The following is a 13,924-nucleotide window of genomic DNA, read 5'->3' on the forward strand; positions in this document are numbered from 1 at the left end:
ACCCGTGAAATTGCGATCCTGGGCCTCCTCCAACTGCCGGCGCGCAGTGCTTGCGTATCCCAGGGGCGCAGTTAGATCGATGCGTCCCCTGGGATCACGAGGGCCATGGAGAGCCAATGGTAGCAGGGAATGCTTCATTCATAAGTTTGACAGGAAGAGCTGTCAAACCTATAAATACTATAAGCCCCAAAACATCACTAAAACTTCAAATACATTTTTTTTAAATCACATTTTTAAACTAACTATAAATTACATGAAATAACTATTTTAAACAATAATTTAAATTTTTGAAAAAATTAATTACATTTTCTAACGGGGCTAAAAATAAACGTACCTTTCTTTAAAGTATTTAAAAATAGTAAACCTGTGGAAAAAATGTTTTAATTTTAATTAATTCACCACTTACCTTGTTAAAAGCAAACCTTGCGACTGCTTTTTACATGTCTAACTTCTGGAGACTTACCTTCCTTGAGAAACCTGGAAAAAAAACGTAAGTTCGATGCGCACGCGCTGCCTCTCCCGCGCACGCGTTCCACCTCTTAACCCCTTCTTTCAGGGGAACGGAAGTGCCGGCTTCCCGCGCATGCGCAGTGCATGCACGAAACCGGCACTTTCGTTGGGCCTACGCGTGAGTACCCCGTGCGTACTCACGCGTTGGGACCCAAATTTCTGGGCCAATAATTGGTTGCTGTATTGTTTGAGTCTTGAGACCAGATATTGATGAAACTGCATTTCCCAGAGATCAGTGCGATAGGACAGTGACAGCAATGGACGTACATGTGAAATGACACCTTGTTGATAGTATTCTCATCAGTAACTTATTTGAGTGCTTGGGTTGAACTTAGTTTCTTATTTGACATTGGCCCCAAATTTCAAAGTGCGCATGCTGACAAGAGTACAATTTGATCATTTGCCGTGGATCTAGTCAAAACTTCTATCACCATGTCCCATTGGCAGTGAAAATACAAATACACTTTCAAATCAACTAGTCCAGGTGGAAAGTAAAGCTAAGACTGCTGGGCTCCATATCAAGCCTTATATGGTATGTCCAAACATTGTGGCCCTGAAAATCGGTTGACTGCGATCACGGCAGTTATGCCAAGATTGAACCCGCCGATGCCCTCCAGTGCTGACTCCGCCAATGTGCACACCTTGTTTGCATGAGATCGATGTGTGCCCACGTCATTACGAGTGCATCTCTCTCAAGGCCCATTGGCCCCATGCAACCAGAAAATCCGGTGATTTCCCACAATCGGGGTGGAGGTGTCCAAGTCCTCCCCCTAGGCCCCATCCAGCTCCCCCTCAGACCCTGTATAAAGATGCCACAATCTAATTTAAAATAAATAGCAACCTTTATTCCTGGGCTACAGGCAGCTTCCCTTGCCTGGACTGCTCCCTGGTGAGGCTGACCTACCCATCTGGAAGCCGATATGCCCCATCTCTCTTGGCGTATAGGCCTCTAGTAACAGGGTAGGTCCTTTCTGAGCTGGGGAAGTTCCTGTGTAGAGAATTCCCACACCCAGGTCCGCTCACTTGGCTTCATTGGCTCTGCATCATTGGCCCTATGAACATACAAAATTAACGGGCAGGAAAAGACCAACTGGTCCATCAAGCCTGCCCCACACCATGCTGGCTGGACAATCATGACTAAATATTTCTTATCTCCCCTGCCACCCCACCCCTGCAGTCATGTAATCTAAGAGACCACAGCTTCTTGATTTATTGTTTAATGGCTGGGTACTAATATTTCAATGGCTATTTTGGTGTTTATTTAGAGCTGCGTTCTCACTATGGCCCTGCCTCTGAGGGTGAAGGGGCAGACAAAGACCCAGATGAGGTGGAAGACCCTGTGTACCAACAGGAAGGGCAACCTGTAAACAAGGAGTCTCTCATTACCTCCAGAGTGAGCACCTTTAGTTCAGTCGCATCTCAAGACTTCCAGCACCTACAGAAGCCTCTGTGTGTGCAGCTGGGCAAACTAAAGCTGGAGACAAGCAGGTATTGAACCTTAAATAACAACAGAAAATGCTGGAAATACTCAGCAGGCCAGGCAGCATCCGTGGAGAGAGAACAGAGTTAACATTTCAGGTCTGGGACCCTTCATCAGAACTGGAAAAAGCTGGAAATGTAACAGATATTAAGCAGGTGCAGAGACAGGGGGGTGGGTTAGGAGGGGAGGAAGGAATTGAAAGAATATACTGTGAAAATGTTGCAAATGGGAATGGCAAAATCATAATGCATGAAAAATGAGGGCAGGGATTATTATCTGAAATTGTTGAACTCGATATTGAGTCCGGAAGGCTGTAAAGTGCCCAATCGAAAGATGAAGTGCTGTTCCTCGAGCTTACGTTGAGCTTCATTGGAACAACGTAATAGGCCGAGGACAGAGAAATCAGAGTGGGAGTGAAGCGGAGAATTAAAGTGACAGGCGACCGGAAGCTCAGGGTCACCCTTACGGACTGAGCAGAGGTGTTCCGCAAAGCGGTCGCCCAATCTGCGTTTTTGTCTATACCAGTTCTTTCAAGTTAGAAACTCATTCCTATGTGTCACTTTCAACAACATCAGTGTTCTACAAAATCTCGGCAAGGATGACTGTTGGCTCAGTGGTAGTTCTTGTGCCTCTGAGTCAGAAGGTTGTGGGTTCAAGTCCTGGCTGGCACATCAGTGTCATACTGTCTTTCAGATGAGATGTTAAACCAAAGCCCTGTCTGCCCTCTTCGAGGGATGTAAAAGATCCCATGGTACTTTTTGAAGAAGAGCTGGGACGTTCTCCCAGAGTCATAGCCAATATTTATACCTCAACCAACACTTAAAGCTAATGATCTGTCAATTTATTTCATTGTTGTTTGTGTGATCTTGCCGTGTGCAAATTGGCTGTTGTGATTTGTACATTCCAACAGTGACTTTGTTTTGTAAAAGAAAGTACTTCATTGGCTGTAAAGTGCTTTGGGCCATCCTGAGATTGTGGCTGACACCTGTATGTAATCTGGATAAGGACTCACTCATTGGAGAGTAGGGGTTAACTGAATGCTCACCCCTCTTTACCACTCCTTGGTGAATTATAAAAATATCCCTCCATTGTTACACTTAAAAAGTCCATATTATAAACAACAGGGACTGTAGCATAAATTCAAAGTTGTTTCCTAATTTCAAGATTCTAAATTGGTTGAGCTTCAGTCTTAGAGTTTATCATGTAATCTGAACCCACTCGATTATCGCCTGCTAACTCACTCCCTAATACCATTCTTCTCTGTAACTCAAACTGTGAATGAGGAAAAAGATAAAACTCTGTTGTACACAATTGAAAGGGTTGATAATGAAGCAGACTCGTACTGTCTGGTTTCCCTACATTGCAACAGTGACTACACTTCAAAAGTACTTCATTGGCTGTAAAGCGCTTTGGGATGCACTGAGGTTGTCGAATGCGCCATAGTCTTTTTTTCTAGTTGAGTTGTGAGATGATCTCGTTCTGGCCCTGTAGGCTTTTGGAAGACTTGATCCAGAAGGAAAAAGAGTATCAGAAGCTTCTTCAACAAACAATTGAGCAGAGACACTGGGACATGTACCATCTCCAGTTAAAATCCAAGCCAACAGGTAAGATAACAAAACTGAGCATGGACACCCTAGACCAGGAGAACTCACAAAACAACCCACTGCGGCTTATCTTCCTCCTCTAGATTCTTTACTTCTTACTGAAGGGAATGTGTGATGAACTACTCATCCATACTGAATGCTGGAATGAGTGGTTTAGCCAGTTTTGTTCACTGAAACACATGTGCTGCATTTGTTTAGTCATGAAAAACTGGTTGAAACTCTTTTATAAAAAGTTTCTTCATCTATTTTGGCTATCTCAGCACATTCCTGTATTAGCTCACTCCTAAAAAAAAAACCCAAATGGTCAGGACTGAGCCAGAACAACTGACTGCATTGCCTGTATTCTCCATTCCCAGATATCTCACTTCCTTCAGTGTCACAGACTCCTGGACACCACAGATTGGATCAGGAGCTCACTGACTGGCTGCAAGAACAAGGAGCAGACCCAGAGACTATATACAAGGTAAAGGGTGACATCTGTGATGCCAAATTGATTAAAACTACAAAAATACTTTCTTGTCATCAGATGATTACTCCTACTGAACTGCTTATTGCTATGTTTAGTGTATAATCCTTATAGCTGGGCCAGAAAAGAACTATTTGATTCCACTAGTAATTGTTCTTATTGTTCTTCTTTATTAATTTCCCCTTCTCTTTCCCTTATCTCTCTTATCTTTCCTCTTCCCCATATCTCTCTTTATTCGTCCTCTCTCTTCCTCCTCTGTCCCCATATCTCTCTTTATTCTTCCTTTCACCCCAGTCTATTCCTTCTCTTTCTTTACAGTTCCTCTCTCCTCAGGCTCTATTTCTCCTCTTTGTCCTTTCAATTACTCACTCTCCCTGTCTCTCTCTCTCTATTCCTCCTTTCTCCCCTCTCTCCCTTTATTCCTTCTCTCTCCCCTAACTTCTCGTTTATATTCTTTCTTTTCTCAATCTTTCTTTATTCTTCCTATCTTTTTCTATTCTCTCACTTTTCCTTTGTTACTCCTGTCCATTCTCTCCCTCTTTCCCCTACACTAGGCAAATACACAAGCAGCAAAAGATACAAAAGCTACAATGATGACTGAAATTGCTTCTGAACATTTGTTTTTTAAGTAATATATAGTATTGATTTTATACGGTTTGATTCTTTTGATTGTCTGTTCTTGTGTTAGTTCCAACTTGCTTTACTCCACGTAGAGAATAATTTACAGATGTGGAGAATATTTTGCAGATGAAAATCTACAGCTGGTCTTTGTGGCATTCCCTGCTACAGAGTTTTGCAGTAAAATTAGTTCAGATAAATTGTGGGACCACAACTTCAGTGTAGGGCCACGTGTTATTCCTCTTATATCTGTATGGGGAGCAGTGAGGTTTTTTTATTCGCTTATAGGATCTGGGCGTCGCTGACAAGGCCAGCATTTATTGCCCATCCCTAGTTGCCCTTGAGAAGGTAGTGGTGAGCCGCCTTCTTGAACCGCTGCAGTCCATGCGGTGAAGGTACTCCCACAGTGCTGTTAGGGAGGGAGTTCCAGGATTTTGACCCAGCGACGATGAAGGATCGACGATATACTTCTAAGTCAGGATGGTGTGTGACTTGGAGGGGAACTTGGAGGTGGTGGTGTTCCCATGCGCCCGCTGCCCTTGTCCTTTTAGGTAGAAGAGGTCGTGGGTTTGGGAGGTGCTACCGAAGAAGCCTTGGCAAGTTGCTGCAGTGCATCTTGTAGATGGTACACACTGCAGCCACGGTACGCCGGTGGTGGAGGGAGTGAATGTTTAAGGTGGCGGATGTGGTGCCAATCAAACGGGCTGCTTTGTCCTGGATGGTGTCGAGCTTCTTGAGTGTTGTTGGAGCTGCACTCATCCAGGCAAGTGGAGAGTATTCCATCACACTCCTGACTTGTCCTTGTAGATGGTGGAAAGTCTTTGGGGAGTCAGGAGGTGAGACACTCACCGCAGAATACCCAGCCTCTGACCTGCTCTTGTTGCCACAGTATTTATGGCTGGTCCAGTTAAGTTTCTGGTCAATGGTGACCCCCAGGATGTTGATGGTGGGGGATTCGGCGATGGTAATGCCATTGAATGTCAAGGGGAGGTGGTTAGATGCTCGCTTGTTGGAGATAGTCATTGACTGGCACTTCTGTGGCGTTAATGTTACCTGCCACTTATCAGCCCAAGCCTGAACGTCGTCCAGGTCTTGTTGCGTGCGGGCATGGACTGCTTCATTATCTGAGGAGTTGTGAATGGTGCTGAACACTGTGCAGTCATCAGCGAACATTCCCATTTCTGTGCTAGTGGAGCATTTTCCCCCTGATTCCCACTGACCTCAGTTTTACTAGGGCTCCTTGATGCCACACTCAGTCAAATGCTGCCTTGATGTCAAGGGCAGTCACTTTCACCTCACCTCTGGAATTCAGCTCCTTTGTCCATGTTTGGACCAAGGCTGTAATGAGGTCGGGAGCCGAGTGGTCTTGGCAGAACCCAAACTGGGCATCAGTGAGCAGGTTATTGGTAAGTGCTGCTTGATAACACTGTCGATGACACGTTCCATCACTTTGCTGATGATTGAGCGTAGACTGATGGGGCAGTAATTGGCTGGATTGGATTTGTCCTGCTTTTTGTGGACAGCACATACCTGGGCACATTTTCCACATTGTTGGATAGATGCTAGTGTTGTAGCTGTACTGGAACAGCTTGGCTAGAGGCGCTGCTGGTTCTGGAGCACAAGTCTTCAGCACAATAGCCGGGATGCTGTACCCAGTGTGCTCAGCCATTTCTTGATATCACGTGGAGTGAATCGAATTGGCTGAAGACTGGCTTCTGTGATGGTGGGGACCTCGGGAGTAGGCGGATATGGATCATCCACTCGGCACTTCTAGCTGAAGACGGTTGCAAACGCTTCAACTTTGTCTTTTGCACTCACGTGCTGCCCATATGTTTATGGAGGGAGTAACAGCACGCAGGGAGGTTCTCTTCCCTTCCCATGGGTGGAAGAGACCTCCCCAGGAGATCAATGCAGCCTGGTTGTACATTGTACAAGTGGTCAGAAGCAGGGATGTCATCAGGAGGACCAGGCTGCAGTGGTGCAAACCTTTCAATGATCTGGGCAGACCATGAAATGTTACTGCCAAGCCACACTCAACCTCATCCTGCTGTGCCACTCATCACATCCCCATCACTCTGCCTTCCCTACCCTACTCCTGCACAGCTTTACTCACACCAACTTACCTTGCACCTCCACCCATCCCTCTCTATCTACATTATCACTTCCCCATCTCACTAGCTACCCCTCACACTCACCCTCAACCTTTTACAAGCATACGAACTAACAACACATAAGGGTAGGCACCTGGGTGGTTTAGCCAATGTTCATGTGAAGTTTCTGTTAATGTGTTGTCATACAGTGAAATCTATATTTTCAACACTACTTTATTGGATAGATCTGTGCTCACCTTTGGAAGTGTCTTAGTGAGTTCCAGTGAATGCTGAGACATAACTTCCCCCCCACCCAACAATTGTGATGAGTGTGAAAGGAATGGCTTGGTCATTGTAGGGACGCTTTATGGTGCTGGTGTGGGGTGGTGTCAACCTGGCGCATCATGTGGCAGCCTGGGTGTACAGCGTCAAGTGAAGTAAATCTGGCCATGGCGATGCCATCCCTGGCCTCCCGGGCAGCAATGTGGTCGGGTGCTGATGCCCTGTGTCCTGTGCAGCATCAGGTGATTGCGGAGAATGTTGATGTTGTTGTTGGTGATGTTGGTGTGCCTGGTGATGTTGGTGCTGGGGCTGACCGTGGAGGGATTCAGAGGACCAAGGTGAAATTTTTTCAAGGGCACCGATGTTGCTGGAATACATGGCAGCTGAAGTTGAAATGACAGAAGCGATCTGTCAATGGTGAGAGAGCTTGCTTCAAGGAGGTGATAGTGGATAGAGAGTTTACTCCCATCACTTCCAAACTGCATACAGCTCAAAAGTGTCTTCCAACTCCTGAAGGCTCAAGCTTCTGACATTGGAAAGTGAACAGCTGTGAAATGGTAGCTTTTATACCACTTTTGCAGCTGTCACCTATTCACAGCAATGGGGAGACATGGAGAACCCAACATACTCACCTGACGTGTTCTCAGAATGACGCAAACCCTGTTAAAAATGTGGTAAAATAGAAATAGGCTGGCAAAATAGCAGTCAACAAGCATTTACCAATCAGTTAAGTATCTTAAACACCTCCCCTGCTGCTTGGTGTCGGGTCTGTTCTGAAATCGCAGACCCGACACTTTGGAAACTTACATGGAGGCGGGTTCAGAGAGGGTCAATTATCTCGATTTTGACAGCGGACCCGCCTCTGAACCTGCACTCTGAGCGCCGGCAAAATCGCGGCCATAGTCTCACCATATCTGAGGGAATTCCACTGTTTAATGTCACTAGTGACCTGAGTCACAGCGGTATGAGAAAAGGTGCATCCTGTTGCATCATTAATAACCCACCAGCAAGTTGTCGTATAAACAGGTGTGATGCATGAGTCCTCCCAAAGGCAATTTGGCAGCTTTTAGTGCATGTTTCCTGCTGAGGTCCTGCTGACCTAGCCCGATACAACTAGTTGTTTACTATTCCATATACTTGCTATACTTTTCTTGGTATGCCCTAGGTCTGTTTTCTTTGGGGGGGGGGGGAAGAGTGTGTGGAGGGGGTGTAATCTACAGGAAGAAATATGTAACCTACATGTAAATTTGACCCTGATCTGTTTTTTTTTTACTTGGGCTGAGGGCATCACTGGAAAAGCCAGCCTAGTCACCCTAAGGAGGTGGTGATGGGCTTTTTTCTTGATCCGCTGCAGTCTGTGTGGTGATGGTACTCCCAGAGTGCTGTGACTCTTTGTAGCGGTTTTGATACAACTGAGTGGCTTGCTCGGCCACTTCAGTGTCAACCACGTTGGTGTGGGACTGGAGTCACATATAGGTAAGGACGGCAGGTTTCCTTCCCTAAAAGACATCGGTGGACCAGTTGGGTCTGACTGTTTTATGGTCATTTTTACTGACACCAGCTTTTTACTTACAGCTTGCTTAAACTGAATTCAAATTCTTAACCTGCTATGAAGGAATTTGAACTCATAGGGGGCGATTTTACTAATGGGGGCGCGTTGGAGGCGGGGCTGCTGCTTGTCGGGTTTTAGCCCCAGCGGGCTTAGCAGGCCAATTAAGGGGAAGCTGGTTACAGAGAACGTTTTTACAGAGAATTTTTGACAGATGAATTGTCATCGTTTGACAGCTGTGTGAAGCTGTCAAACACTGACATTCTCTGTTGTTTGATGAGTCCTTGTATTCAAGATTCATCAAACCTCTTTTGTGAGCAGAAATTAGATGGTTGTTGCATCGGAGAATGTAGCATCCATCTGTCATCTCTGCCGGTGAGATGCGAGAGTCTCCGCATCCCCAACTGTTGAAGCCTGCAGGAAGAAACAAAGGTAAGTAAACATTTTCTATCACTTTCCACTCACCTCACATACTTACCTCTCCACACCTGCACTCATCACTTAAATTCACAGCGCACTTTTGCACCCCTCCGACCCCCGCAGACCCACTGCTCGCCTCGGTGACCCTGGCGGGGTTTCCCGACGTTGGGAAGCCCGCGCCTCTGCTGGAAAAATGGGGATAATCCTCTTAACTGGCTGTAATCCCCTTCCCACCTCCAGAAGACGGGACCCGGCGCGGGTCGCCTCCTGGGAAGATGGCACGGAGGCGGGTTGGGGGCGGGATGGGCACCCGCCCCCAGATTCTGCCATTTTCCCGGCAGTCCCGCCTCCAAACCCGCCTCCCCAGGGCTGGCAAGATCGCCCCCATATTCTCTGGATTACTAGACCAGTAACATAACCACTACATTACCCATGTGATTCTGGTGCCTCTGCACTACCGGCACTATTCAGAATGATGGGCAGTTTCTTATTTTGAGCAGTTTCTTATTTTGTGAGTGTTTGCTATCAAACTGAATATTCCAGTATTTACTAATTATCCTCCTCTGACATCACATCATTCGGAAATGATCCCAAGTTTATTAACTGATCATTATATGATTGTCGGTTCATTTCTGGACGGGTTCAGGTTTTGCAATCAATAAATTATAAAATAAACTTCACGGGGGGGAGGGAGGTGAAGAGTAGGTTAAACTGCTTTTTTTTGCTTTTCATCAACTTCTAAATAGCTTTCTCTTCTCCAGATGTGTGCAGAAGGTTACTCGTTGCCTGATGTTCTCAAACATATTACTAAAGACGATTTGAGATACCTACAACTCCGGTAAGTGCGGTTTTAGACGGGGAAAGAAAGAGATGGTGGATACATTCTCCTTTGCAGTTTAAAACGACAGATTCATTTACATAATAATCGGTCCATTTTTCGTACTCCACTGAAGCAAAAAAACAGTGGCTCTCTTAAGTAAATTTAGCAATGGGAAGTGGAAAATGAAGATTGGCACTGCAGAGTCTGCATTGCAGAAAGAATTGTTCTGGTCCCTGAGCTGGTCTGAGTTTGAGTTTCTGATTCGAGTGTCGGACCCCCTCAGGAGGGAAGCTCTCATTGCTTTAACTGTCACAGTCTAAGGATAAGGGGGTAAGCCATTTAGGACAGAGATGAGGAGGAATTTCTTCACCCAGAGAGTGGTGAACCTGTGGAATTCGCTACCACAGAAGGCAGTTGAGGTCAATACATATTAAATATATTCAAGAAAGAGTTAGATATATTTCTTAAGGCTAAAGGGATCAAGGGATATGGGGAGAAGGCAGGGACAGGGTACTGAGTTTGGATGATCAGCCATGATCTCATTGAATGGCAGAGCAGGCTCGAGGGGCCGAATGGCCTATTCCTGTTGCTATCTTCTATGTAACTGTTGCAGCAACAACTCTTTTAAACCGTAATAATTGAAGTTTAAGCAGTTCCCAGGCAGCCCCGTGAACCTCCTTTAAGTTTCTAACCTTAGTCAAGAGCTGACAGGACACCAGCTGGTTACCAACGGTAACAGTTTCACCGGATGTTGGCACTGGTAAGCATTGCCCTGCGCAGATATTGAAGGACATATATGCAGTGCTCAGTTTTTCCCTGATTTGCGAGCCCTGTGAAGTCTCTGAAGAAGCTGAAACAGTTTCCACTCGAACACTCAGCACTGCCTCTGTGCACCACTCTAAAAGCAGCATTCACTAGCAGTGACATTGGGGCAGTAATTCCTTCCCAAACGCGTGAGTATGGAAGGGGTACTCACACGTCTGGCCGGAGGAAATGCCGGTTTTCAGCATGCACAGCGCATGCGCTGAAAACCGGCATTTCCTCTCCTCTAACCCAAGAGTTGAAGAGGCTAGCGCGTGCGCTGTAGGGGGCAGCGCGTGCGTCTTGGATTTCCTCTGTTTTGGGGGATTTGCGCATGTGTAAAGGCCTCCGGTCTTTACGCTTGTAAAAAGCACACGTAAGTATTTATTTTTACAGGTAAGTGGTGTTTTAGTGCAATTTAGAATTTTTTTTTTCACAGGTTTATTATTTTAAAGAATCTACAATAAAGGTTGGTTTAGTTTTAGACCCTTTTTATTAAAAAATTATTTTTTTCAAAAAAAAAATTGTTTAAATTTTTTTTTTAACTTATTTATACTTAATTTAATGATTGGGATGTTTTTTAAAATTTTATTTAAAGTTTAAGTAGTGTTTTGGGGTGCAGTACTTCTCATGAGTTTGACAGTCCTTACTCTCAAACTTATGAATGAAGTTTCCCCTCCCCTGATTGGCTGAACAGTGCTCACCTGATCCCAGCCGGCACATCGCACTAACTACGCCGCTGGGTCAGGTTAGCACAGCGCGCCGACATCAGAACCGGGCCACTGACAGGAAATCCACTGCGGGCCAGGTTTCAGATGTCGGCGCGCAGGGTGAGTGCACATCGGGGGCTTGCACGCGCGGCAAGCCCCCGACACCAAGTTCTGGGCCATTGTGTATCTCGTTCTTCTGCTAATGAAGTGAACTAATCACAAATACTGAGAACAGCCCATTGTACACAGCGCTGACCAGGTGGTCTTGAGCTCTGTGAAGTCTTCCTTTATAATCAATCCTGGCAGGCTCATGTAGGTAAAACACTGGATACTTGGGAAAAATTACAAGGCTGTAATTACAAGGGGAGAATTCCATCCCTAAACCTCTCTGCCTCTCTTTCCTCCTTTAAGACGCTTCTCAATAACCCACCTCTCATCTGCCCTAATTTCTCCTTATGTGGCTCGGTGCCAAATTGTGTTTGATAATCGCTCCTGGGGATGTTTTACGACGTTAAAGGCTCGATATAAAAATACAAGTTGTTGTTGTAATCTAATCGAGGAACTGAAATATTATAATTTGCCAGAAGTGAAACTTGATTGCTTGACAAAAGTCCTCCGAATTCTGAGATGAAATCGCTCTTGAAATCACTGTTGAGTATTTCTACCTGCTGTTTAAATTTCCCACTGGGAAGCGGCACACTTTTGGTCAGTGTTTGCACTGACGGGAGCTGTTCGTGTAGATGTGGTTGGTTCACATGCTCTGGGTCGTCAGGAAGTGTATATAAACTGGTAGCAGCATGGAAAATGACAGCACTTCAAACAAAACTATGAGAGTAGGGCAAAAGGACACTCGTAAAAGGAGAATTTACAACTGATAGCGGGAAATTCTTCTCCACAGAGAAAATGATTGACATATGCAGTGAACTTGCAGGTAGAGTAATGCAGACAAAAACCTGGAATCATTAAAGAAGCTGAAACCGTTTCCACTCAAACACTGTCCTCTGTTGGTTGACCAAAGAATAGATCTGATGGAGGATCGCTTGACGTTTGCAGTCCAGACTCTGTTTGGAGTGCAATGAATTATACTGGGGAGGGAGGGGAGAGGAATTTTCCTGTTACTGCTTGGGATCATCCTGATTTCACAGCAGTGAGAAATGGAGATTGAACAAAAGCCAGATGACACCTTCCATTTGCCCTCCTTGTAACTGAGTGCTGCAGCCTGGTGAAGGTGCCTTTTAATCCCTGCCCACTTGTTTGGTTCTCACAACGTCGAGGCTGGAGGTAACGAAGGAATGGATGAGGGTTTCAGCAGTAGATAACCTGAGGTAGGGGAGCTGAGATGGGGCGGAGTTGGGCGATGTTACGGAGGTGGAAGTAGGTGGTCTTGGTGTTGGAGCAGCTATGTGGTCGGAAGCTCATCTCAGGGTCAAATACGACACCAAGGTTGTGAACGGTCTGGTTCAGCCTCAGAGAGTTGCCAGGGAGAGGGATATAGAGTCGGTGGCTAGGGAACGGAGTTTGTGGCGGGGTTCGAAGACAATAGCTTTGGTCTTCCCCTTTATTTGGTGGGAGGAAATTTCTGCTCATCCAGTACTGGATGTTGGACAAGCAGTGTGACAAATTAGTGACAGTGGAGGAGTCGCGTGTTAATGCCTCTTATCACCATGACACTTTTAAATGAGAACGTTTGGAGAAAAGCAGCATTTAGTGCCAAACTGACCTTTACTAACACAACATGCCCGAACAATTGGGTTAGCTATTTCTCCTCATGTGGGTGATTTGTGGGCCTTCTGATTTTCCTGATCATTGCAATGAATCACTGGAAAATTGGGAGCACTACACAACTGCCATGTTGACCTCCAAGCCCAATTCTCCAATCCAAGCTTATTGACTCTACACCGCACAAAAAATTAATGCAGGGTACATTAATTCAACTGAGCTACCAGAGGACAACATAGTAATTGCGCTCCACCACCCGGTCTAAGGATAAGGGGGTAAGCCATTTAGGTCAGAGATGAGGAGGAATTTCTTCACCCAGAGAGTGGTGAACCTGTGGAATTCTCTACCACAGAAGGCAGTGGAGGCCAATTCATTAAATATATTCAAGAAGGAGTTAGATATATTTGTTAAGGCTAATGGGATCAAGGGATATGGGGAGAAGGCAGGGACAGGGTACTGAATTTGGATGATCAGCCATGATCTCATTGAATGGCGGAGCAGGCTCGAGGGGCCGAATGGCCTACTCCTGTTCCTATCTTCTATGTTTCAGACCCTCAGCTGTGACCAGGGGAGACAAAGATCCTTCCTAGACCACCTGGCACATTATGGATACAGGGCCTTTTGACCATCAAATTGCAAGCTTGATCCCTAGATCAGCAGGAGGATCTGGCACACACACTGGAGAGTTTGGACACTGGCACACTTCATTTATGCCTACCAGCACTTCTCATGTGTGCAGCCCCAGGGACTGATGAATGTGCCCATAATACATTGGGTGTTCTCTTTTCTGTGCCTGCGCTAAGCTTCATTACATGCATAGAAGGGAGAACGTGTTTGGGGGCAATTTATAACATC

The 13,924-nt window shown here is 45.7% G+C and overlaps 1 protein-coding gene across 3 annotated transcripts in view; it reads left to right on the forward strand.

The window, feature by feature from the left end:
- map3k15 (mitogen-activated protein kinase kinase kinase 15) overlaps positions 1-13,924 on the forward strand; it is a 272,382-nt gene that overhangs the window by 256,597 nt on the left and 1,861 nt on the right. For 2 of the 3 annotated variants that reach the window (XM_086006302.1, XM_086006304.1), the window contains 4 exons: positions 1,776-1,998; positions 3,482-3,594; positions 3,951-4,057; positions 9,781-9,857. In XM_086006302.1, coding sequence (XP_085862428.1) covers positions 1,776-1,998; positions 3,482-3,594; positions 3,951-4,057; positions 9,781-9,857 — 520 coding nt within the window. The remainder of the gene's footprint in view (positions 1-1,775; positions 1,999-3,481; positions 3,595-3,950; positions 4,058-9,780; positions 9,858-13,924) is intronic. The other variant, XM_086006303.1, reaches the window with a different exon arrangement.

The sequence above is a fragment of the Somniosus microcephalus genome, chromosome 14 (assembly GCF_052327205.1).
Source record: "Somniosus microcephalus isolate GS21.2 chromosome 14, FLI_Smic_1.0, whole genome shotgun sequence".
Taxonomy (NCBI): Eukaryota; Metazoa; Chordata; class Chondrichthyes; order Squaliformes; family Somniosidae; genus Somniosus; species Somniosus microcephalus.